Source organism: Chrysemys picta, chromosome 15 (assembly GCF_011386835.1).
Source record: "Chrysemys picta bellii isolate R12L10 chromosome 15, ASM1138683v2, whole genome shotgun sequence".
NCBI lineage: Eukaryota > Metazoa > Chordata > Testudines > Emydidae > Chrysemys > Chrysemys picta.
In genome coordinates this window covers 10996945-11022690 of record NC_088805.1, presented here as the reverse complement: position 1 = coordinate 11022690, position 25746 = coordinate 10996945, and the positions used below count along the sequence as shown (strand labels likewise).

Genomic DNA, 25746 nt, shown 5'->3' with positions numbered 1-25746 from the left:
AATGCCATCAAGGAGACTTGGACAACTAGGAAACGCTTAAGTGACAATCACTCCCCCAAATGACTCCAATGTAATAATTCAAAGCAAGAACTCCACACACAATTCTAGCCTATATTCAAGAAAAAATAACTATTCTAGGCTTTAATAGCCTACAAATCATAGATGCGCATAGTTTGAAATCAGTTGCTCACCAAGTTCTCAGAATATTTCGATTGATTGATAGATCGATAGATCTTCCTTCGCTTCTCTCAAAACCCTCTATCCTTTCGTCAGCACTCGGTGATATTTACTGTGAAGTTTCCCGAAACTGATGGAGGGAAGCCAAAACAAGATCCGCTCGACCCAAGTCCATAAGACGATCACCTGCAAACTCAGTCATGTGAAGCAGCGTGTGCACTAAAGTACACAATTGTACCTATACAGATCAAAAGAAGAAAACCCACGAACACTTAAAATGAAGAAAAACATTATATGACTGAGCGTGCTGGACCGTAAACAAGAGACGGTTGCTTTGTAAAACTCATTTGTTCTTTCTGTAGCAACTCCTGGATGATTATCCAAAATGCTTCATCGTGGGAGCAGACAATGTAGGATCCAAACAGATGCAGTCGATCCGCATGTTCCTGCGTGGGAAGGCTGTTGTGCTGATGGGGAAGAACACCATGATGCGCAAGGCTATCCGTGGTCATCTGGAGAATAACCCTGCTTTGGAAAAGTGAGTAAAATACTGTGATTCCACACTCTGTTTCCTGGGGAAGACTGTATGTTCCCTGAAGGAGTGAAACTGAATGGTGCTGTCTTTCCCCCAGGCTGTTGCCTCATATCCATGGGAATGTGGGCTTTGGGCTCACCAAGGAGGGATCTGACTGAGATCAGGGACATGCTGTTGGCTAACAAGGTAAGGGAGGAGGACACTGTTATAGTGCGTCTACTAGGGGGGTCTTGGGGCCTGATCTGAAGGAAGGAGAGAGTGTAACACTGAACATTCTCTGTGGATGTGTGTTTTTTTTTTTTTTTTTTTTTTTTAGAAGGGAGACAGATACTGACCCCACCCCATCCTGTTTCGGTTTTTACTGCTCAGGGCTCTCAGGAGTTCTGAGAACTCCTTTTCCATGGAGGTCATTGTTAATGTAGCCTTGTGGAAATGACTTTGAGATGGGAAAGCTGGTTTAATCCCTCCATAGGCAGGGTAGGAGGCAACATGATCCAGTGAATAGGGCACCAGAGAATCAGAAAACAGCTCCATAAAAATGCAAAGGATAGTGTCCTGTATCCCATGTTAAGCGTCCTAGATGCAGTTTGTTAGAGGCGAGATAGAAGTAGTAGTCAGAACTATTTACGGCCACAAATACCGCCCGCACTCTCATATTAGCCGACTGTGGAAAAGTAGCAAGAACAGGGAGACGGCTTTTTCAGTGTTCCGATTTCTGCTGCTGTTACTTTCTTTCTCAAGTTAATAGAACTCCCCCTGCAGCTCTAGGAGCCCGAGAGCTGCTTCCAGCCGCCTCCCCAAACTGCACAGTCCCTTTTAAGTTGCTGCAGCTGTGACTTTTTCCTGATCCATGACCAGTTCTAACCACGTCCGTTCTTTCTGCTGATCACAATGAAAGCTGGTTCTTGAATTAGTTCAGCAGCAGCCTGACAGTCCTCATTCTGGTTAAAGCCATTAAAGGTACATCTACGCTGCACTAAACCACCTGAGCTGTCCCCTGTCAGCTGACCGGGGTTTGTGGGCCTTGGGCTATAAAATTGCAGGGTAGACGCTTGGGCCAGGACCCCAGAGCCCAGGCTTAAACTGCAGTGCAGATGTTCAGGCTCAGGCTTGATAGCCAAGCGAGCCCAAATCTGCTGACATGGTCCAGCCGCGGGTGTTTTAGTGCAGTGTAGACATACCCTAAGGGTAAGCAATGTAAACCCAGGGTTCAGACTCGGGCTCAGCTGTAATCCCCTTCCATCTACACACAGATTGCACTAACCCAAGGTCCCAGGGCCCTACAGGGCTGAAAGGTCCAAACCTGAGTCAAGCTGGGACCCAGGGTTCAAGCCCTGTTGGTTTGCTGTGTTGATGCAGCCCCACTGGACTCATGCTCTGGCAGTCTGCCAAAAGTATCCCACAATCCTATGGCTGATATTTTTGGTGGATAGTCCAGTTTTCCCACAGTGCATCATGAACAAAGGGCCACATTTTGGGAGGGCGCTAGGAAGTCTGGGATTTGGGTGGCTGGACTCAGTCCTGTGTAATGCAGTGTAGACAGTGGAGCCCCAGGTTGGCACCCAGGGTTCAGCCATTCCTAACCTGAGGTTACAAGAGCTGAAGCCCTAGATGAACAAACCCAGGATCTGTTAACCTGAGTTCTACTCATCCTGGTCTACATTGCAGTGTAGACACACCCAAACATGGATGCCCAAACCTTTCCCAACTCAAGCAGTAATGGCAGTTGCCAGGGGCATGAGGACTGCATGCAAATGGCACAAAATGGAGCAGTTTGCAGCTTCCCTTGTTTGTTAATCTCGGGGCATGGCTGGCGGGTCCCAGCAAGAGGTGCAGCCTGGCTGCGTGGATCAAGCTGACACATTGCATACTGGGACTACTACATCGGTGGACTTCACCTTCAGATTCAAGATGGGGGTAGCCACTGGTCATATTCTGGAACTCCAGGGTTGTCATTTGTACTGTAGGCTTTGTGGAGTCCTAAAGCCTGTAACAATACCATTCTGATATGGCAGGGAGATAGATAGTGGGTGTGATTGTCGGTCACAGGACTGGCAGCCAGGAAGTGTTGATTTCTAATCCAGATTGAAAACTAATTTGTTTTGTGACATTAAAGAAATCACTTCTCTCTGTGCCTCAATTTTTCCTATCTGATAAACTGTGGTAAACTTATTTCCCTCCCAGAGTGGTTGCAAAGATTCATGTCTACAGCACTCTGAAGATGCAAAGCACTTCAAGTGCTAAGTATTGGTATGAAAATGGGGAGTGGGGGGTGCAGAATATCCCTAAGGGATAAGTAGTATCTAAAACAAACATCACACACAGTTCTATATTAAAATAACATTAAATGTCCATATTTAATGTGGTGTTATGATGGTCATTAAAAATTGTTTAAGTGGAGTAGCACCCTAGAAGGTGAAGGATTGTGTAGCAGTTTATTGGGGCTTAAAGAGAGACCTTATGCCTTGCTGGTGGGTTTCTGTCACCATGTACCCTGCTGTATGCTGTTTTATCACTTAGTAGTTAAGGAGGCTAGACCAGGGGTGGACAAACTACGGCCTGCAGGCTGGATCCGGCCCCTCAGGGCTTTGGATCCAGCCTGCAGGACTGCCTCCGGTGGCGCTGCAGGCCCCGCGCTGTTCTCAGAAGCGGCTGGCACCACTTCCCTGCGGCCCCCGGACTGGGGGGCAGAGGGCTCTGTGCATTGCCCTTGCCTCCAGGCAGCACCCCCCACAGCTCCCATTGGCCGGGAATGGGGAACTGCGGCCAATGGGAGCTTCAGAGGAGGTACCTGGAGGGGTGGCAAGGGCAGCACATGCGAAGCCCTCCGCCCCCGCTCCCTGCAGCACTTCCTGGAGCAGCATGGGGCCGGGGACAGGACAGGCAGGGAGGGAGCCTGACGTGGCCCCAGTGTGCACCGCTGCCACCCTGGAGCTGCTTTAGGTAAGCGGCACTGGGCCAGAGCCCAAACCTCACCTGCACCCCGCCCCCCAACTCCCTGCCCTAAGCTCCCTGTCTGCACCTTGCACCCCACCTGCACTCCAACCCCTGCCTTGAGCCCTCTCCCGCAGTCCACATCCCTCCTGCACCTCTGCCCTGAGCCCCCTTTGCACTCCGCACCCCTCCGGCATCCCAACCCCCTTCCCAGAGCCCCCTCATACACCCCAACCCCCTTCCCAGAGCCCCCTCATACACCCTGCACCCTTCCTCTGCCCCAATATCTTGCCCTGAGCCGCTTCCTGCACACCGCACCCCCTCCCACACACGGCACTCCCTCCTGCACCCTAACCCCACCCAGATGTGGCCCTCGGCCCAAAAAGTTTGCCCATCCCTGGGCTAGACAGCAGAATGCTGGGTGGGGAATGTACTTCAGTTGCCTTCTCTTCCTCTAAACCAGCCATGCTTCACCTCTTCCTCAAGGAGGGAATTTCTTTCTTGCTTTTGTGATGTCAGTGGAAACAAATGACTTTCTTCTATGCTGGCTAATGGTTCTGCTTCTCTTCTGCATATCCCTGATCTGCAGTTTGTTAACCCTGTGCTATGTGCAGCCATAGAAATCTTTGTTCATTGCTGCTATTGCAGAGGGAGGACACAGCTGATCAGCTGCTTTGTTGCTAATGTGCGCCAACAATGAGCACCAGCTGATACTGTGCTGAGTGCATTTATTGATTGTATTTTTAGTGTGTACGTTAAATGTCTTGGGTTCCTGACAAGGTGCCTGTGGGGCTCTTGTTACAAAGCTTTCCCCAGACCCCACCATGCTTTATCTTTCACCCCAAAGGGGGGTGACTCCAGTTTTACACTCCTCTTTTCCCTCTCAACCCAGTTTTCCCAACAAGCAGAAGTCTGCAGAACCATCTCCCACCATGATGAGCTCTTCATTGGGCAGCAACCTGTCAGAACTGGACCGACTACTCCTAGAACTGAACGCTGTTCAGCACAATCCCCCTAGTGGCTTCCCAACAGGTAGGAAGTGATGACCCATGTGTCAGTGCTAGGTATGTTGATGCCTGGATCTCACACCTCCCTCCATGTATAAATCTCCCTGTAACTCTTTTTTTTTTTTTTCTCCCCTGCCCAGTTCAGCCTCCTTTTTGCCCTCCCCATATTGTACCTGCCTCTCTTTCCACTGTAAGTGAGGGTCTATTGACTCTGTTTCTTTTCCTGTAAGATGAAGCCAGCAGGAGCCCCTCCCTGCCCAGTGGGACTGGACCTCACTATGTTGTCCCAGAGAGCACTAGCTCTTTGGGGGTGAAGGCAGCACCCCCTACAAAAGAGAAGCCAAAGCGGAACGGAGGGCGTGGGATTGAGGATGTGCGTCCCAGTGTGGAGAGCCTTTTGGATGAACTGGAGAGCTCTGTGCCAAGTCCAGTGTGAGTACTGACCCAGCTACTGTTCCCTTGGGTGCCGGGGGCGTTGGGGCAGAGAGGGGTTAGTGACTCCACACAGTTTAATGACCGCAGTTAGGAGAGTGCAGTACTGGCTGGGCAGATGGCCTCCTGTTTCCTTGGTAATGAGGGGATTTGCTCTCTCCAAACTGGGGAAGGTCAAGGAGGAAGTTGAAGATTGTGGCCATGTCTGCTTCTTTTTTGGGCTCAGATTTACTGCAACTGCCATTGAGTCAGAAGCTGCTAACGTTGGAAAAACAGAGAAGCGTATAATGGGTCACTTTACCATTTGCGGATACATGTTCAAATCCAGATGGACCTGTCCTCCATGAACTTATCTCATTCTGTTTTGAACCCAGTTATGCTGACTGAAAATTGTCACCATCTGACCAAATAAACTGGGTGGGTCTCAGTCTAGTGCCTAATGGATGGTTGTTCGTATCACAAACTACCACAACTGCACTAATTGGCATCTTTGGCAGTCTCCTAGCAAGAGCAAAGGGTTGGAAGTGCCACAAAAGCAGATTTCCTGGAAGGCCTGTTGAGGCATATTTGGGGTCCAAGTGTGGGGAATCTGGCTGTGCTGTTTTCCTTGCTGTACCTGTCCTGGGAATAAACAGAATCCCAAGAGCTGAGGCTGTCCGCCTGGGATTTTTCACCACCACCATGTTCAAATGTAATGTGTGTGGTTTTGTTTTGTTTTTTTATCAGCCCTGCCATCACTGTGAACCAGAGTGAGGTGAGCAGCCCACAGCGGGTCACCTCCAGCCAGCAGCAGACTCGCATATCTGCTTCTTCAGCCACAAGAGAACTGGATGAGCTGATGGCATCTCTCTCGGACTTCAAGGTGCCCAACCGTAATAACTTCTGATCTTGTGTTCTCCACTCACTTGTCTGTCGTCCATTTCTACTGACCGCCTCCTCTCCTCAGATCACCCACTGCAACCGTTACTCCTTGTACCAGTCAATTCTCGGTGGCGTATTAGTGCTGTCAAAGTGCTGCTGCAGGTGTGATTGGTGTGATGAAGTCTCATATCTGGTGTGGATAATGCAGAGACTTGTAAATTAAGATCTGTCAGGGTTTGCCCTAGTGTAGCATTCAAAGGGACTAGGCTAATCTTCTGAAGTGGTGAGCAATAGATAGGATATGCTGATGCCAAGTGCAGGTCTCATAATGTCCAGAAGTCTCTTGGAAGCAGGGAGGATTTTCTGATGTAACTGCTGCTGTGTCGTCCCAAGTGCTTAGCTAGCATTCAGGGGTGTTTCTCCCCATGCCAAGCACTGGATCAAGGCAATGCCTATCTCTGTCAACATCATGAGGGGAAATCCCAGCTGGTGTAGTGCCCACTTTTTTGTTCTGATTCAGGAAAAACACTTCATTGATATAATGATTAACTGCACCTATGTTGCCCAGCAACACCAATTTGTACGGTGGGGATATCTTTTGTGGGGGATAGGGAGGAGTGTGACAGTGTGTGATTCACGGTGAAGTGAAATGCTTTGTTGGCAACAGATAGGAGCTGAGTTCTTCTAAATGTAGAGTCCATTTTGGTGGGTTGTAATTTAATAAGAGGAACCCATCTATTTACTGGCAAAGACCAGCCTCTGCTGCTCTAGAGGATATCTCCTTTGTTGCCCTTGATTTTTCCCAATCAGGAAGATGGGAGATGATTTTTGAGACTTCCAGGCAGATGATTTGGGCAGTAAAGATTTCATCTCAAAGGGCAAGAAATGTCCAGAGTTGGGTTCAGGTAAAAATGGGGTTGACGTCTAAGCCTTTTGGGGCAGGAGGATGGGACGTGCTGCATCAACACATCTGCTGGAACATGCGAATTTTCATACTGGATCAGACCAATGATCCAGCTATTTCACTGGCTAGTACCAGCTGGTTGAGAGGAAGGTTGAAGGGGGAGGGGGGGAGAATAACCTGCCCATGAGGGAAGTTGCTTCCTCAGTTAGTGGTTACCTTATGACCTGGAGTGAGAGGGTTTGTATCCCTTACATAAGATTTTTATATAGATATCACACATGCTCACACAAACATTGGATGGTCTCATCCTTTCAGATGTATAATACTTTTTCTTACCATGCATAGCTAACCTGTGGAACTCATTGCCACATGATATCATTTATGCCACAATCTTAGCAAGATTACTAAAAGATTCCATTATATGATTTTTAATATTTTGGATTTTACTTGAATTGAATCTCTCTTCTATTATGAGTGAGGGTAAAGTAGGAGTGCCTGACTTACCCTCTTTATAACACTCACTATTTTGTGTATTTCTACCATATCCCCCCTTAAGTCTTTTTTTCCCCCCCTAATCCAGTAAAGTCCCAATCTTTTCAATCTGTTTTCATATGAAAGCTTCTCCAGGCCTCTGACCATTTTTGTCACCTGAATGCCCTCTGTTCCCACTGTATTTGTTTTTAGATGGGCAACCAGAGCTCAAGAAAATATTCCAGAATGGGGGAGAGGGTACCATGGATTTATGACATTAGATTTTCAGTGTTTTCATTCCTTGTGCACCCTAACATCATTTGCTTTTTTGACTGCTGCTATGGGGGGGACGGATAGCTCAGTGGTTTGAGCACTGGCCTGCTAAATCCAGGGTTGTGAGTTCAATCCTTGAGGGGGCCATTTAGGGAACTGGGGTAAAAATCTGTCTGGGGATTGGTCCTGGTTTGAGCAGGGGGTTGGACTAAATGACCTCTTGAGGTCCCTTCCAACCCTGATATTCTGTGATTCTATGTATGGAGCAAAGGCTTTCATTGAGCTGCCTGTTTCTCTTAAGTGTTTACAGTTAATTTAGAAACCAGAAATGGGTGTGAGGACTTTACATTTGGAAGGAATAATTTACATTATTTTGCATTTGTTGCAATGAATTTAATCGGCTATCATGTGGCCCAATCACCTAGTTTTGTTAGGATCTTATGAAGTTCCTCAGAGTCTTCTCTAGTCTTGACTAACTTAATCTTGCATCACCTGCAGATTTTGTCACTTGGCTGTTCACCTTTTGTTCTCACATCAATAATATATTAAACGATAACATCTCTAGTCCAGAGCATATTAACCTTCTGTATGTTGAAAATTGACAGTTTATTCAACTGTGCAGTTAGGGTAGAAAAGAATTCCCTCTTTGATAGCCCCAAGTCTATTATTCAAGCCAGAGACAGGTGACTTAGAAGCTGCAGGATAACCTGTTCAGCAGCCATATGTTCATGACATTGTCAATGTTTAGCAAATAAAATCTCATTGTGGCTACTGGCACTAAGCACAGGTATACACAAGCGGACTCTTGATGGCTGAGAAACGTCCTCCTGCAGCCTAAGGACGTCAGCTTTCCAGCCTTTTGTGTCTCTTCTCCAGAAGAGGCACTTGGGGTCGGGAGTCTGTAAGCCTGGGGGCTCGACTGTCTTACAGTCATTGGAAAGGCTGGGAGACTAAAGATCAGAGCACTAGTAAAAGCTGCCTGGCAGGATGGGTGGTGTTTGGCTGGGCTGTTAGTCTCCGAATACTCTTGTCCCCCTTGCTTGTTTCCTAGCTGTGTTGGTGGCTGAGCCCAGGGAGCAAACCAGAAAATTTGGACCGTGCATTTGGGTTTCCGAAGTTACCCTCGACAGCAAGGGTTAGGGACTGTTTGGTTTTGTTTTTTAAATAATTTTGGTTTCATAAATACAGTAACTCCTTGCTTAAAGTTGCAGTTGTGTTCCTGAAAAATGTTACTTTAAGCAAAATGATGTTAAACGAATCCAATTTCCCCATAAGAATTAATGTAAATGAGGTGGGGTTAGGTTCTAGGGAATTTTTTTTCGCCAGACAAGACTGTGTGTGTGTGTGTGTGTGTGCGCACACACACACACACAGAGCCAGCTTTAGGCCGATTCAGCCGATTTGGCTGAATTGGGCCCCGCGCCAAGAGGGCCTCGCGCTGCAGCTCTCCACCCCGCCCCCAGCTCACTTCCCCGGCCCCTCCAGATCAGCAAGTTGAGACAGCAGCTGCTGCCAGCAAGCTCCCTAGGTCCTCTCCCTCCCCCCCCGCCCGCTCTGTGGTGGTGGGGTACAGGAGCCGGGGGAGGGGGACACCCTGACATCAGCTCCCACCCCCCTGCACACAGCAAGCAGGAGGCTCCAAGGAGCAGCTCCAAGGCAGAGGGCAGGAGCAGCACACGGCAGTGGGGGGAGGGACAGCTGAACTGCCGGCAATTGATAACCTGCTCGGGGGCTGCCGCACAGGGAACTTAGGGGAATGGGAAGCTGATGGGGGGGCTGCGTATCTGAAACTTACAGCTACTCCAGTGGTGTCGAGACTGCATAAACATCTCCATATCTATTTCTCTTTATTTCCATTATGAGAATGGCCATACTGGGTTAGATCAATGGCTCGTCTAGTCTGGTATCCTGTCTTCCTACAGTGGCTGGTGCCAAATGCTTCAGAGGGAGTGAACAGAACATGGCAATTTATTGAGTGATCCATCCACTGTCATCCAGTCCCAACTCCTAGCAGTCAGAAGTTTAGAGACATCCAGAGCATGGGGTTGCATCCCTGACCATTTTGGCTAATAGCCATTGATGGACCTATCTTCCATGAAGTTATCTAACTCTGTTTTGAACCCAGTTATGCTTTTGGCCCTCACAACATACCCTGGCAACAAGTTCCACAGGTTGACTGTGTGTTGTGCGAAGAAGTATTTCCTTATGTGTGTGTTAAACCTGCTGACTTAAATTCATTAAGGGGTACCTGGTTCATGTGCTATGTAAAAGGGTAAAAACACAGCTTTATTCGCTTTTTCCCCACCATTTGTGATTTTATAGACCTCTATCCTATCTGATAGTTTTCTTTTTCAAACTGAGTCGAAAGACAGGATACTGGACTAGATGGACCTTTGGTCTGACCCAGTATGGCTGTTCTTACGTTCAGAGACTGCAGAAATCCCTGAGGAGCTGAACAGGGCTTGCCTTACAGTCTCTGGGTTTTTTCTTTGCAGTTCATGGCCCAGGGGAAAGCTGGGGGCAGCTCCCCTCCGTCTGCACCCCCAAAACCTGGCAGCCAGTTGGACAGTATGTTGGGAAGCCTCCAGTCTGACCTGAACAAACTGGGAGTAGCTACCGTTGCCAAAGGTGTTTGTGGAGCCTGCAAGAAACCAATTGCTGGACAGGTGAGTCTAAGGCAGCATCTTGGCTACAGCAAGGAGTAACTGGGAGGGCTGTATCATGAGGCTGAAGGGACTGGCGATGCTGAAGAAACTGAAGTACTCTATTTATCCACTGGCCAGGTACGCTGTAAGCTCCTCCAGTGACCTCTACCCTGCCCTTGAGGGACTGCCCTCTCCTGAGATGATAGGTAATTCAGTTTTCATGCTACCCCAGTCCAGGGCTCACTTGAGTAGTAGAACGTGTAGTTAGTGCCAAACTCTACCTGGTGTGTTGTCACGTGAGTTGCCACAACAAAGCAGTAGAGTTGTCCCCCATAACTGCTCCATCTTCCCTATAGGTTGTCACAGCCATGGGGAAAACCTGGCACCCAGAGCACTTCGTTTGCACCCACTGCCAGGAAGAAATCGGGTCACACAACTTTTTTGAACGTGATGGTCAGCCCTACTGTGAGAAGGACTATCATAATCTCTTCTCCCCCCGCTGCTACTACTGCAATGGGCCCATCCTCGATGTGAGTCCCTGAGCCAGCGCGTGTCAGTAGGAGTCTCCCTTGGCCATGCACGGGGGAGTCTGGTGCCGTACTGTCGAGTAGAAAAGCGCACATCCATCTACCCCAATAACTCTTCTCTTGTAGTTTTGGGATCCCTATTCGTCCTTCACCCTAGTGCTGTAGGGGAAATAATTGGACCCAGTGCAGCTATCTCCCTCCATCTGCTGTAGGGTCCTGCAATGAGAGGGCAGGTTCTACTGAACTAAATTTGCCCCATTGCAACTCTACTGAACTCAGTATTAGGATCTAGCTATCTTCACTGCAGTAAGGATCTCCTGATTTTCCCCAGTGGGATACCATGGTAGGTGTTGTACTTAAAGTACTGCACAGGATCTTTTCAGGGGGAATAAGACAAAACGCCATATTTATTAGTAATACATGTATTTATTAACACTGTATCATATGCATATAATATATTACACTTACACTCACACTCCGTCTTGTTGTTACCAATTAGTTGCTCCCCTTAAGTTCACTGGCCAGGTGAGTTAGATGGGGGAGGGGGTGGAGCTGGGCTTCTGCCGATCCAGATCGATGCTCCCATGTTGACAAGACGAGACCCGGGGTCCTTTGCAAGACACCTCACTTTTATAGCAGCTTTCCTCTTATGCAAATCTATACCAGATTCAAACTCTGTGTCTGTGTCCATTGGTCCTTTGTGCTGCTTTCTTTTGAGTGTTGTCCCAATGCTGCAAAGAGGGTGTTTCCAAAAGAAGATGCTTGCTTCTAACCCCCGAGGCCCTTGGTATGTCTGCTTGTCTTTAATGAGCCCACTTGACAGGTTGTATTGTTCCTGGGTCTGGCTCCCAGCCCCTCTCCAACAGTTGAGGCTGTCTGGAGGTGCTGCCTTCCATGCCTTGCTCATCCACACCTCATTCATTCAACAGGGCAATTGATTAAGAGTGCGGGGGGGGGGGGAGCTCTTGTTCTACTGCTAGCAAAAAGAAAATTTTCTTCTATCTTATTCTATCCTTAGGGGCTATAACATTATACAAGAGCAATGCAAAGTTTCTAAATGAGGCCTTGACACAAAGTCCCATGAAAACACAGGTCACACGTGGGTAGACCCATCACAAGGCCACATGAAGAGGCACAACGCAAAGTCACATGAAAATCATCAGAGATTTATCTACATAGGAGGCATTCCTGCTGAGTTTCAGAGTACTGCATGGGACTGTGTCCCCTTCTCCCCTGGGTCTAGAGGAAAGGAGTGGTGTGTCTGACCTTGTTAGGGTAAAGGGGAGTGGGGGGGATTGAATCCCCAAGGAGGGGGCTTGGCTCAGCTCTTTAAGCACAGTTGATGTTTGCTGCGCTCACTGTTTGTGGTTTCTCCCAAACAGAAAGTGGTGACAGCCCTGGACAGGACATGGCACCCAGAACACTTCTTTTGTGCGCAGTGTGGCGCTTTCTTTGGACCTGAAGTTACTATTGGTTTTTGCAGAGAGAAGCCACTCTGGTGAAGCAAGTAAGGGAGGCAACATAAGGGGCTGTGATGGGTCCTTTCCATAGAGCAGTGGTCCCCAAACTGTGGGGCACGTTTGGGGGGAGCGCAGGGCCCGGTCTAGCCCCCGTAGGGGGTGGAGAGGAAGTGCCCCTCAGCCCCGCTCTGCTCCCAGCTGTGGCCCTGTCCTCTGGCGCTTGGCCTGGCTGCGGCTCTGAACCTGACAGCAGCTCCGGCTGCAACTCCATTCCCGACCCGGGCTCCAGCCACATCCTCGCCCCCCTTAGCCTGTCCGTGCCTCCCCCCCAGGAGTTACGGCCCTGCTCCCGACCGCAGCTTCGGGGAGTGGGGCGCGGACAGGGTTAAGGGGGGGCACGACATGAAAAGTGTGGGGACTACTGTCCTAGAGCAAGTGATGTAGAAAACGAGGGGTGTGCGGTTGAGAGGGACTGTGGTGTTACTTAGTGGATGGGAAGCTAACAGTGATTCCTATTTCCACATGGAGACTACAGGAGGTGTAGCATGTGCTCCTCCTATAGCAGAATAAGGGATACCTCTGGTCTGTGACTGGGGATCCCAGCCACCCTGTTAGCCCCATGGAGTCTGGCTGGGTATTCCCATGAAGGAAGGTCACAAGCTGATGCTGTCTGGCTCTGTTTTTTCCCTTGTGTCCTTGGCAGGGTTTCATGAGAAGGATGGCAAAGCCTATTGCCGCAAGGATTACTTCGACATGTTCGCTCCGAAGTGTGGGGGCTGCGCCCGGGCCATCCTGGAAAATTACATCTCTGCCTTGAATACCCTATGGCACCCTGAGTGCTTTGTCTGTCGGGTAAGAGAGCCTGTGCTGCCCACTGGCACCTGACCCCTCTCCCAAGTCCCCTAGGTGGGTGTCTGGTGGTTCCCTCAATCAGAACAAGGGGTCTGTGCCAGCACAGGACAGCCAGCCCCACAAACTACATAGTGTGATAGTGACCACGCACCCTCTTGCTTCTCTGCCTGTTTCCATTCAGTTCTCTAGGGGCTTAATTCCCTCCCCCTGCCCCATAGCCACAGTTATGGGCTTCTGCAGCAGTTCACTGATAAGCACAGAATTTTTCCAGTGGTTTCTTAGTAATAGTGAGCTAAGCTTTCTAAGCACTCCGCCTCAGCACCCTGTGAATAGAAATTCTGGCAGTCTCTTGTGAGCAGCTGACCAGCTTCATCCTTGCCTGGACCTGGCTTTAGGCTCTTCTGCTCAGGAGATGTTGCTGGGCATTCTTCACGCTGCTGCCTGTTAGTGGGGGCAGCAACTTTTGGGCAGATTCTGTCTTTCTGTTGTTAGTCAGGCCAATTTCCAGTGTTTGTTTTCTAATGGAGGTGGATGGCTTAGTAGTCTCAGCGTCAGGCTCCCAGGAGCCTGCTGCCTTTCAATGCTGCAGGCAACTGGAGTTCCTTGCAGTTCCCTGTGTGAGAACATGCCTGGATATGCACTTACTGTGGCTGCACCCTGCTGGATGCCTGCACGCAGGGCTCAGTTTGCATCTGCCTGTGACTAAGTAGATGTCCAACCATGCGTGCAGTTGTGGTAGTGTGCGTGTCCCTAGGGAGGAAGGATGGGCTGGACATTCAAGTACAAAACTAGCACTCAGGACATCTGGCTTCTGTTCTTGACTTTGCTGCTGACCCGTGTGACCCTGGGCAAGTCCCTTAATGGCTCTATACCTCAGTTTCCCCACCTGTAAAATGGGGGGGGTATTCCTCCTAACTTCCCATGACTGTAGTGAAGGTACAGCCATTAATACCTGCGTGGGGCTTAGACCGTGATAACCATTATAGAGAGATGGGTGCCTCTTAAAAAACTGGTCTCTTAACAGCTTCTTTTCATAGACATTAAAGACCAGTATCGCTTTTGTAAGGGTATGGACTTGTCCCCCAGGGTCCTTGCCCAAACTTTCTCCCCCTCCACGTTTCTCCAGTGGCTGTCACCTTCTGCCTGCCACTGTATTTCAGTGGTGAAGTGACTCTTGTATGTGTATAGTTTGGGATGAGTCAAGGAGGGTGCTGTCCCAGGGAATATGCATAATATCTGGCATTCTAAATGGGTAATTTAAAAAAAAACCCTACTGGCCGTCACCTTCTTTTTCACTGATATGAGCGTAAGCAGGACAGATACAGCTAAAGAAATGAAAACCAGCCCATTGTGACAAGGTAAAAGGTGCTCCTGATGCCCTGGAACATAAGGAATTCTTCCCTGCCTATCACCTGGGTGAGCTGGGGTGGATGGGCTATAAAAGCTGTTATGGTGGCAGCTGTCTCTGTGGATGGGGGTGTTCTCTTCCCTCCCAGCTTATTGGAAGCAGGAGAGGCTCTGGTGTTGCTTATCAAGTGTTCTCAGTAGTTTTGCTCTTGGGTTTGGATTTTCTTTGTGTTAATAAAGCCAGCCTGGAGTAAAGGGACATGAAGTATAGTTGAGGGCTTTATTTTCCCTCCCAGTTGCTGCATCTGCCTGCTTATGCTCAGTAACCCTGTGTCTGCTGGGCACCCATCATCTTTGCAGCAGTACTTCTGCAGCCCCTTTCTGCTGGATGAAGATGATTCACCCTGCCCACTTCCTGCAGGAGGCAGCTAGGGGCATGGCAGGCGAAGGCATGGATTGTGGAGTTGCCTGTGTCCCCAGCTTGCCATATCAATCTGTTCCCTTTTGCTTCCACCTCCTGCAGGAATGTTTCACGCCGTTCATCAATGGCAGCTTCTTTGAGCACAATGGGCAGCCCTACTGTGAGGTGCATTATCACGAATGCCGCGGCTCGCTGTGTTCCGGCTGCCAGAAGCCCATCACGGGACGCTGCATCACCGCCATGGCCAAGAAATTTCACCCAGAACACTTTGTCTGTGCCTTCTGCCTCAAGCAGCTCAACAAAGGAACCTTCAAGGAACAGAATGACAAGCCCTACTGTCAGAACTGCTTCCTCAAACTCTTCTGCTAGACGCATCCTAGCTGGGAACGGAGCATCTTTCTGCCACCTCACTAGGCAGCCGAGTCTCTCTGAGCATTACTGTGATTTAGAAACCTTGCCGGGGGAGGGGGGAGACGGGGAAGGGGGGTGCTAAGTGCTGCTCCAGAAAGACGAGATGGACCATTAAACTGGAAATGCCCATGCTGTGTTTCAGTGGGGAGATGCTGAGCGCCATCATTAAAGTGTTGTATGATTGTTGACAGCCGAGACGAGTCTAAAGTGCTAGCGAGGAGATGCCTTTCTCAAGGAGAGGGCTGGATAAAGCCTTGAGTCAACTCTCCCTGAGCCGACATGTGACACTTCCAAGCCAAACGTCCTTGGCTTTGGTGACACTTCTCTCTCGCTGGGGCAGTTAAGCGCTGTGTGACCCAAGCAGTAGCTCTGCTGCTGCACAGCAAGGGCCATGCTCTGACCTCTGCATTGCCCGGGCTGTGCACGGTCGAGTCCTGGGGCACACGGGATTTACTACGATTACAGCAGCAGCCCCAGAAGCTGTAAAGACCCTGCAGTGGAGTCTTTCCAGTTCAGTAACACTGCAGGGAATTGATGCCACTTATTTTTTAGAAAGGGGAAGTAGGGGGCTACTCTGTTTTTCTAGCTTGTGATTCTCTCCCCCTCCTGAATGGAGTGTCCCATTTTGTGCTGGACACCCCCAACTCCCCAGGAGTGGGTAGGGCAAATGCTCCTAATTCTGCTGCTCCTCGGAGAGGAGGAGGAGACTGGCACCAATTAATTTTAAAAGAAAATGCAGAGAAAGTTGAGGGCCCAGCCCTCCCCTCTGAGCGAATGTGGCTTATGCTGTGTGTCTGGCCTGCATTTTACTAAGGGAAGGGCCTGAAAAGCCTCTCTAGGTTTTTTTTAAAAAGCAAGGACAAAGTAAAGCTATAGACTTCGTATTCCTTGTTCATCTTCTTCTCTGCTCTTTGCTAATCAGGCCGGCAGTCCCTCTTCTTTGATACTGTCTGTTCCTTGCTCTTGAGAAACACGTTCTACTGAGACTCTCTAGAGCAATAACCTTTGATATTGACTGTTACTGGTCTAACAAGTCCCCGAGGTCTGGTGTATCTGACCCTTGGAGTTTTGCTATGGAACTGAATACTGTATGCTTTGATAAAAACTGTGGATTTCTACACTGAGGTTTGAGTTCAGAACTAATTTACTTTTAATCCTCTTCTACAGAAATTGGTTTTGAAGTGATTTTAAGAAAGCTACTTTTATTTCTCACACTGTGCTGTTCTAGGCAGGGTACCAGTTGTGCTGGTTACTGCATCTGTAACCTCAATGCTTGGGTCGAACAAACTATTAACATGAAGTATTTTCTTTTTATCGGGGGTTGGGAGGGCTCTGGGTTTTGCAGGGGAAGGGAATGTGACTGGTATTGTTTTCTAGCACAAGCAGGTGAGCTGTGAATAGCTCTTTTAATTATCTCAGATCACCTGGAACGTTTATTTTGTAACCTGTAAACTGCTGTATTTGACTTACCTGCTTTCTCCAAAGCCCGACTTCCAGGGTAACAAAGTGAGTCTTAATTCAGTGCCACATGCTGCAGAGATGGAGAACCCAAAGTCCACCCTCATAGTTTTATTCCTCTTCAACCATCAGAAATGAGAGCAGAGGGTTAACTCGGGAAGGGGAGTTCTCCCCTTAGGTGGGAAGGATGGTCCTGGGGCTGAAAAAAAGGGCTGGGAGTCAGGAGATCTGGAATCTGTGCTTGATTCTGCCACAGACTTGCTGTGTAACCTTAGGCCGGTCACTTAGCCACTCTGTGCCTCATCTGCAAAATGGGGCAATATTCCCGCCTTGTAGGATTTTGAGGTTGAGTTCGTATTTGTCAAAGGCACTTTCAGATCTTCAGAAGGAGGGTGCTGTAGAAGGACAAAGGATTGTGTTAGAAACAACCCTACAGTGTTCTACACTAATGGTGAAAGTGGTGCAGTGAGAAGAGGGTTTTAAAATATGACTCTAGAAGATTCTAGATCTTTGGTTATTAGGGCATGGCACATTGGGGTGGCTACAAAATGCTCAAAATGGAAAAGGCATAGGGAGTTCTGGGATTAACTGTGTAAGAAACAAACCCTCACTTTAACAGAGGGATCCTAGCTTACTATTTTAAATAACCTTAGCTCGATGCTTCACTACCTCCCTTGAATAAGTGGAACTGTTTTTCACTGGTTTCCCATACAAATGAGCCTCAGTCTGTGGTTGTGAAAGCAGGGTTTTGGGGAACAAGTGGTAAAACAAAAAGCTACTCCAACTGGGCAGAGCACAGCTTTTGGGAGGTTCCCAAGGCAAGAAACTGTCTAAATGGTCATTTTGGAGTTAAAATTGGGATTTCTGAGCTTCCTGCTGAAGCTGACACTTGTTCTGACCCCGCTGGTTGGGAGAACGGTCCTGTGTCCAGTGCACAGGACTGGGAGTGTCTCTGCCACTGCATTTTTGTGTGATACTGAGCGAGTTTATAACCTTCTGTGCCTCAGTTTCCTTATCTGTAAAATGGGGATAATACTTAACCTACCTCACTGGGGTGTTGAGGCTTAATTCACGGATATTTCTGAAGGGCTTTGAGACCCTTGGAGGGAAGGTGCTGTAAAAGGGGAAAATCTTGTTACAGTATCCCAGTGTCAGAGCAAAACCGTTTCATCCCCTTTTAATAATGGTTTCATAGTCTCCATGACCAGTACTGCCTTAGCAAAATGTTGAGAGTTTTCCTGATCAATTGGGATTTAAACTGGTTTGGGGATGGGTCCTATGCTCATTGCTGCCTCCAAATGTTACTTTCCCTCAAGATGGCTGCTGCCAGTAGGAGGGTCAGAAATACCCATTTTAAATGTCCTAAGTTCAAGTACAGTTTAGACTGGAACATTTGAAATGCTGTACAGAGCAAACTGGGGAAAGGGATGTGTTAAGATTGCCCTGGGTGATTAGCAAGCATACTTCACAGATACTGATGGTGCTAAAGTGCAGACCAGCAAGTTGTACTACTGCACTGTTGCAGGTAGTGGGACGTGTCCCAAGGAGTGGTTGGGGAGAGGGGTTAGGCGAGAATGTGCTTTTGGAAGGCTGAGATGGGTAATTCAGGCTTAAACTGGACACAGGAGGCAGGTGTGTACAGTACACAGACTCTGAGGAGCTACAAGACTGCATGCAGAGGCCTGGCAGCTGCCCATTCAGAGGCAAGTTAAGCTCTAGCTACACCCCTGTTTCTTTGAAAGGTTTTGTGTTAGGGTTACTATAATGTTGTCTTGAAAGGCCTCAGTGCTCTGTTTACAATGATCTCCTAAACTGATGAACTCTGGCAGTGCAATCAAAGAGCTATCAGACAAGGTGGGTCTCAATCAAATCACGCCCCGAATAGCTTGGGGGGATTTCCCTCTGGGTCGACAGTTACTTCATTTGGTTTCCCTTGTAAACTTCTAACTCTGCTTTTTCCGTTTAAAATCCCTGTGATTATGCTAATAAAATTTTACCGTTATTTTCACTTGACTTGGTTCCAGTCATTTCTAGGCTTGTGGAAATGGTTCAAAGCATCCATCATCTGTAGCTCCTCTTGCCTTCCACGATGGAGAAACCAAAGGCCACACTGGCAAGAGCTGAGGAGGGGGGTGTTTATTAGTAGGGTTTCGGCCGTAGCCTGGACAGGGCAGAGATGTAAAACTGAAACTGTCACTTGTGCAATAAGCAGACGTGAATCCTGCCACACTCACTTCATCCTTCTCAGCACAATACGCTGGCGTTGCCACACCCTAGGGCCAATCGGCCTTTGAGGTTAGGTGGGGCCTTCCAGAGAGGAGGGAGGCTACTAGTTGTCTCCTGCTATTTGTGCTGAAGGCTGGGGCTACTAGCTAATGGGGCTGGGGGTGATTCGACCTGCACGCTTTGTCAGTCCCTGCCTGGAGCTGGGTTACATAAAGAATCTGAACTGCGGCAAGGCATGTCCAGTACAATAGGTATTGTAGGACAAGTCCAGGGGTGTTTCTTCTGGAATATGAGCTGTGACTTTCTCTACATACTGCCCACTAAACACACAAATGGAGTTCAATAAATAATGCCCCTACTGAACACTGCCTTGACTGAGATTTCTAATGCGATGTCTGGCAAACGTTCTCTCACCCCCATCTAACCCCAGTAACAACCGGCTCCAGGCACGTCAAGACACCACACGCACAGGTGCAGCATGTACAAGATCAGTTTGAAGCTGAGGATTAAGACGAGCAGGCCCCAAGCTCTGAATATTTACCTCATGATATCCAGGGATTGAGCCCAGATGCCACACAGGCTTCAGGAAGAACCAGAGGCTTGTGTTTGCCACGGATGAGAATTTGGTAACCAACCTATTACGAATGGTACCAAACACATTTTTAAACCCAGACGGGCTGATCTGTTGGATTGAGCTTCAGGCTTGACAAATACTGCAGGGGTGATGAGTGGAATACCACACAGTTTGCTCTGTGTCTTCAGCATGAGCCAGGAAGGAGGGAGATGCTACATCCCCTGTGCAGCTGGGAAAGACCCCTTGCTTTTTTGGTAAGATTAGAAACGTGTCCCTGTTTGTTTGGGCAAAAGGTCTCTTCCTTCTGCAGGGCACTGGCTGTTACAGTGGTGTCATGTCTCAAACAGTGAAACCCTTCGGTCGGAAATGGGCTTTAGTCCTTGTCTACATGAGAAAGTTGCATCATTTTTATCTTTAAAATTATTTTTTTAAACCACAATCACCCTGTGTGGAGACTTAAACCAAAATAAGATGTTCTTATCTTAAACCTCTTCCTAATCGGCTGAATGGCAACAACCACTCCCGCTTTTGCAGAGGTTTATAAATCACACCTTTAAACTGAGTCGCTTTTCTGGTGTAGATGAGCCCATCTAAACATACAATGGTGTTAATAAAAGAGCTCCTCCCAAAACAAGCCCTCCTGTCACCTCATGGACTCTTAGCCCAGCACTCAGGTGTTGGGGTGGCTGACCAGAATTTCCAGCTGCATAACTAGATCCCAAGGCTGTTCTAAATGAAAACAGCACCCCAAACCCTTTACTCTCCTGCCCAAACTGCTCCCTGCTTGGCTGACTTCAAATCAAGCCAAAATGCAACAAACCAGTATGCGTACGGAGAGCAGCTGCTCCTCTATTGCACCGGCATCCATCTGACACTAGTTTTAGCAGAAGTGATTATAATGAATGACTGAGCCAGGATCAACTCCGCCCTCCCCTGCTTTGCGCAAAAAAAATAAAAAAAAATCTGCCTCTTGCCAGCCACTTCCTATAAATCATAAATGTCTGCTTTGCCTCAACATGGATGTAGCAGCAGGAGCCCCTTTGGCCGTGGGTGAGTCTAGTGCCCTGACATTTTTAAAATATTGGGTTTCAGTGTAGGAATCTGGACTGCAGCGACTCAGAAATGACTACAATTACCAGCCTGCCATGGAGCTAAGACCCATGGATATGTTAGTTCTATTCCAGGCTCTGCCACTGACTAGCTGTTTGGCCTTGAACAAGTCAGTTATGTCTCTGTGCCTTGTCTCCCACTGTAAAGTGAAAGCGTCTCAGCGCGGGGGCTGTGGTTCCGATGCTGCTCTCACACTAACTAGGTTTACGCGTCACTGGAGTCACTCCTCATTTACACTGGTGTCACAGGAATCCGACTCAGGCTCCAGCTCTTTAGAAAGAGAAAATACACTCTGGACAATGCCAGCACAATATACAACTAGTAATAAAACGGGGATAATACCTGCAGGCGTGTTGTGTGAGCTCATTAGGGCCTAAGGTGCTTTGAAAATGTAAAGCATTTATAGTTGTGCTAAGCCTTATTATTGGAAGAACAGCCCCCGGTCTTAGATGAACTAGTCAGAGCCAGCAAATAGTTTTTCCTAGAGGGAAAAAACCATCACCAACTACTTGAAAGGCAAATTTCCACTGGGAGGGACCCTTTCACCCATGTCGCATTCATTTCTCACCAGCTTCTTTCCTGCCTGTGTAACAAATGACCTATTTGTCTCCCTACAAGCAGTGCTCCCTCCCATAGTTATGGTTTCTCCTTGAGCTATAAGTGGAGTCATAAGGCCAGATTGTGACATTATAATCCCTCCTATGCCAAAAGACTATGAGGCCACAGTGACAAGAGCAGTGAACATGGGTTTTGTATCCTCAGGGGAGAAAGGTGCCATTTAGTGCTGTTAGTGTGGAGTCTGGGGGCTGAGGGGGCAAGGTCTTATTCCAACTTAGTTATCTGTGATATTGGCTGGGGAAATAAACTGTGTGCGCGTGAGAAAGTGAGTATTGTGTGTGCCAGAGCAATTGCTTAGGCCTCTTGACCCCATTTGGTTCCTTACAGACTCACCCAGTAGAGGAGCCTCAAGGGTCACAGAGCTGTTGTCATGGTTCCTACAGTCTCACCAACCTCAAAACTCGCCAAGAGTTCAAAAATCATGCGAATCTCCCAAATTGGGGTTAATACATTTCATAGTACAATTTAAATATCAGGATTCAAAGATTCAGATCCATCCCTCACAGGAAGTTCTACTAGGGGCAACTTGCAGAGAATAAATACGTTGTCCCTCAGTAACTGGGAATTGAAAGTAGGTTGTCTGTGAGTAAATATGATCCACTAGAGAAGAATTTCAGTCCTATGGGCACTGTAGCTCATTTCTCCTGGTATTTCATGTGGTGGTCAAGGGACATTTATTTAGAACGCATCACCAGACATGGGCAATACCAGGAGAAATGAGCTACAGTTTCAATGAGAAGCCAAGACAGGTAAGTAGCCAAAATACTTCTTTAATTGACCGTATTTATTCAGGGACTAAATTCCTGATTACTGAGGGGTAATTTACACTCATGACATTTACTTTTCACAAGCTACTCCTAGTATAACTTTTCATAAGACCAGCAGACTGGCCATACTGGGTAAGACATAACTGTTCGGTTTTATGCAAGTAGAAAGTTGGCAACCCTAGGGTGGGGCTACTCAGGGAGAACAAGGCTTTAAAAAGCCTGCTCCTAAGGCCTGGTCCCCACTAAGCCCCCACTTCGGACTAAGGTACGCAAATTCAGCTCCGTTAATAACGTAGCTGAATTCGAAGTACCTTAGTCCGAACTTACCGCAGGTCCAGACGCTGCAGGGAGGCTCCCCCGTCGATGCCGCGTACTCCTCTCGCCGAGCTGGAGTACCGGCGTCGACGGCGAGCACTTCCGGGATCGATCCCAGAACATCTATTGCCTGCCGCCAGACCCTCCGGTAAGTGAAGACGTACCCTTTGAGACCAGAGGAGCTACCCTTTGAGCCAGTCCAGCCCGGGACTTTCCTGCAGCCCTCCCAGCCGCTCGCTCTGCTCTGCCGGGGGAGGGGGGAAATCCCGGACATTTTGAGTTATTTACAAATTCCCCCCGGACGCTATTTTTAGTACAAAAAGGAGGACATGTCCGGGTAAATCCGGACGAATGGTAACCCTAGTGAAAGGGGTCACCAGTACAGAAGTTTGAGAATCATTGGATTAAGGCATATACTAACTAAGCTACAGGTTGGGGCCTCGCACTCTGAGGAGTCTCTTAAAAAACTAACAAACAAAAAACCGGACTCCATTTCAAATATTATCAAAATTGGTTGATAAATAAAGGAGATACAGGAAAAAGAAGATTCTCTCTAAATATAGACATTTTTATTCAAATATGACAAATATATACATCTGACTACACAAATACCCATACCCATACCCTACCTCTACCCTTCACTAATTGTTCATTATTGACAGGCAGGAGGCCAGGGCTGAGAAAAATCAAGATAATTGTACTTGTAAAATGAGTATTTCTAGGCATGAGTGTGCTATCAGTCTCCTAAGGCAGCATTTTGTGGGCCAGGTGCTGCTGGTAAAATTCTGACCTTGCCTTCAGAACTTATTCATAACTCCTCAAGAGTGCCTAGGCTGTCAGAATGGGAGTAGGACCATTCAACTGTGTCCCAGAAAGTCTCATCAATGTACCTCTCTGTTTCCCTTAGCTCCTCCAGTTCAGCCACCCTGGTCTCCGAAGCCCGTACATGGTCTCTGAGCGCCAGGAGCTCCTTGTACTGAATTCATACATATGCCACCTGCCCGTAGGCCAGCTAATCATGCATGCTGCATTCAGTGCAATAAACTGGATAGCTCCCACTCTGGTGCTGGACTTCTGCCTGCAGTCTCTTTTTACTCCTGCCGCTCTTTCCTTTCTTGTGGTTTTATTTTTATCAGGGTTTTTTTTATTGCCTTAAGTTTAAGGAACATCAAGGAAGTTTATCTGTCTCCCCCCCACACTCCCACCTATAATCTCCCTCAAAACTCTCCTGTTCCCTAGCTCCCCTGGTGGCTTAGGAGCCGGGTTTTAAATACTGGTTCTCCCTGAGTAGCCCCCACCCCCTGGTTAAGTGCTAAAGGACTTGGCCATCAAAGCCTCCTTAAGAAGCTCTCAGCCATGCCTAGCAGGCCCCAAGCTGAGCACAAGGTCCATCAGACAGACAGACCACACTCTAGACTTTAGTCGAACAGTAAGCAAACCACAAACACCCACTACAGAAACCAAACTGACCCCAGTTGCTCCTCCTTCACCTGGAGGAAACCCTTGTAAAACTTGGAGCTAGAGAACAGCTAATGCTCCAGAGAGTCAGCACCTATGGTCTGTAGCTGGTGTCTGGTGTGTGTTTGCTATTAACTGAAGTATACAATAAAAAAGCAGGAGTACTTGTGGCACCTTAGAGACTAAGGTGCCACAAGTACTCCTGTTCTTTTTGCGGATACAGACTAACACGGCTGCTACTCTGAAACCAGAAGTATACAATGTTGTCTGTTACTTTAAGGGACACTGTGCTAAGCCTAGAGGCCTGCTAGGAACCTTGAGAGCTGCTTAATGAGGCTTTAATGGCCAAGCCCTTTAGCACCTATCAACCCCTAGCCAGGGGGTGGGGCTCCTCAGGGAGAACAAGGCTTCAAAAAAGCCTGTTCCTAAGCAGCCAGAGGAGCTAGAGAACAGGAGCAGCTCACCTGAGTTCTGTGAGGGGGTTCTCCAGGTGAAGCAGGAGCAAGGACATGACCCCTGGGGTGAGTGTGTCTGTAGTGTGTGTTTGTGGTGCAATGTAAGCCTACGTAAGGCTGATATGAAGTAGTGTTTATGGGACAAAGATGTTAAGTCTGTGGATGAAAGAGCTTTTTTTAGCTGATGCCTTCAAACAGAATCAGGCATCTATTGAGGGCAGGCCACAGAAAGAGGGGTTTAAAACTGGGGGGAAGGGAGGATCCCATTTCGACCCTGGGAAGAGAGAAGGGAGCTGGGACCCTAGAGCCCAGAAGGTGCTATCAGTGTAATTCCACTGATCACCTGAGGAATAAATGCCCTGTGCTAGGAGGAAGCAGGCAAACAATAGCTCCTTAGTTCTGCTGTCCTCAACACAGAACCCCCACAACCAATTGAAACCTATCACATTGGTTCTGTGAGGTTAGCCTCTGTAGAATCGGATATGGAGCATGTTAAGGCTGTCTAAATTGCTGGTGGGTAATATCTGGGCCCCTGCATCTCTCTGCTCCAAGTCTCTCTGGTTAAGCAGACTGTGGTCCCAAAGGCCAATATGTTGCCTGGCCAAATGGCAGTGGTTGTGGGGGTGGGTGAAAGCAGATTCCTCATACCGCTTGCTAAAATCCATGTGGTTTGGAAAGTGTTTTGACTGGGGGCGGGGGGGAGGTAATGGAACACCTCCTATTTGATCTGCTCCTGGGTAATGATTTTTTCCATCTAGCTCAGGTTAAAGCATTTGCCTGCAGCAGGAGGCAATTTTATGCTGGGACCCCCTGTGGGAAAGGGTAAGGTCTTAGGAACTGCTGAGAGAATGGGAGAGAGTCTCCTTGATTCTTCTGCAGCTGGGGGAAAGCCACATGCTTCCAGGTGGGAGGGTGGTTGAGACCAACTCCTACACTGCAGCTGGAGGCAACAGCACATCAGGAAGGGATGGGGGTGTAATGCTTGCCAGGGAGAGAACTGTTCAGATTGCAGCTGAACCAGAGACAAACCCGGCTCTAGGGAACAGAGTGAAATGTCCCAGAGGAGATCCCAGAGAAGGGGCAGGGAATCTCAGAAACCACTGAGGTGGGTGAGGATTCCTGTGACTCCTAGCACAGAGAAGCAGGGTGCTTCCAAGTATGGGAGGGGCTGAGACTAGCTCCTTTCCAGCAGAAGGCAACATGCCCTCAGGGCCAGGAGGGGTGTTGTCCATTGATTAAGGAAACTGTCCCAGTTGTTAGCTGGTAGAGTTCTGCAGCTGAAGGAGGGGGCCCAGAGGAGGAAACTGGGGAAGGAATAGTCGGGGTACAGGAATGTCTCCTCACTAGTCACTTGGGGCAGGATGCCCAGGACACTAGGAGGATGGCTGGGTCAGCATCTGTTTACCCAGGCACTCAGCCTGTGACCCAGGTTTTGAGAAGGAACCGTGCAACTCTCCTCCTGGAGGGGAGCAGTCACACAGCTGACTTCTCAGGGACAGAGAAAGGGG

General features: G+C 48.4%; 1 protein-coding gene across 1 annotated transcript; it reads left to right on the top strand.

Moving 5' to 3' along the window:
* Positions 1-3446: 3446 nt before the first annotated feature.
* On the top strand, positions 3447-18723 carry LOC135975736 (paxillin-like). Its single transcript, XM_065567840.1, has 9 exons — positions 3447-3655; positions 4539-4678; positions 4884-5085; positions 5812-5947; positions 10090-10260; positions 10596-10769; positions 12149-12239; positions 12930-13078; positions 14949-18723. The coding sequence occupies exons 1-9, from the start codon at positions 3465-3467 to the stop codon at positions 15213-15215; spliced, it is 1521 nt and encodes a 506-aa protein (XP_065423912.1). The 5' UTR covers positions 3447-3464; the 3' UTR covers positions 15216-18723.
* The last annotated feature ends 7023 nt before the right edge of the window (positions 18724-25746 follow it).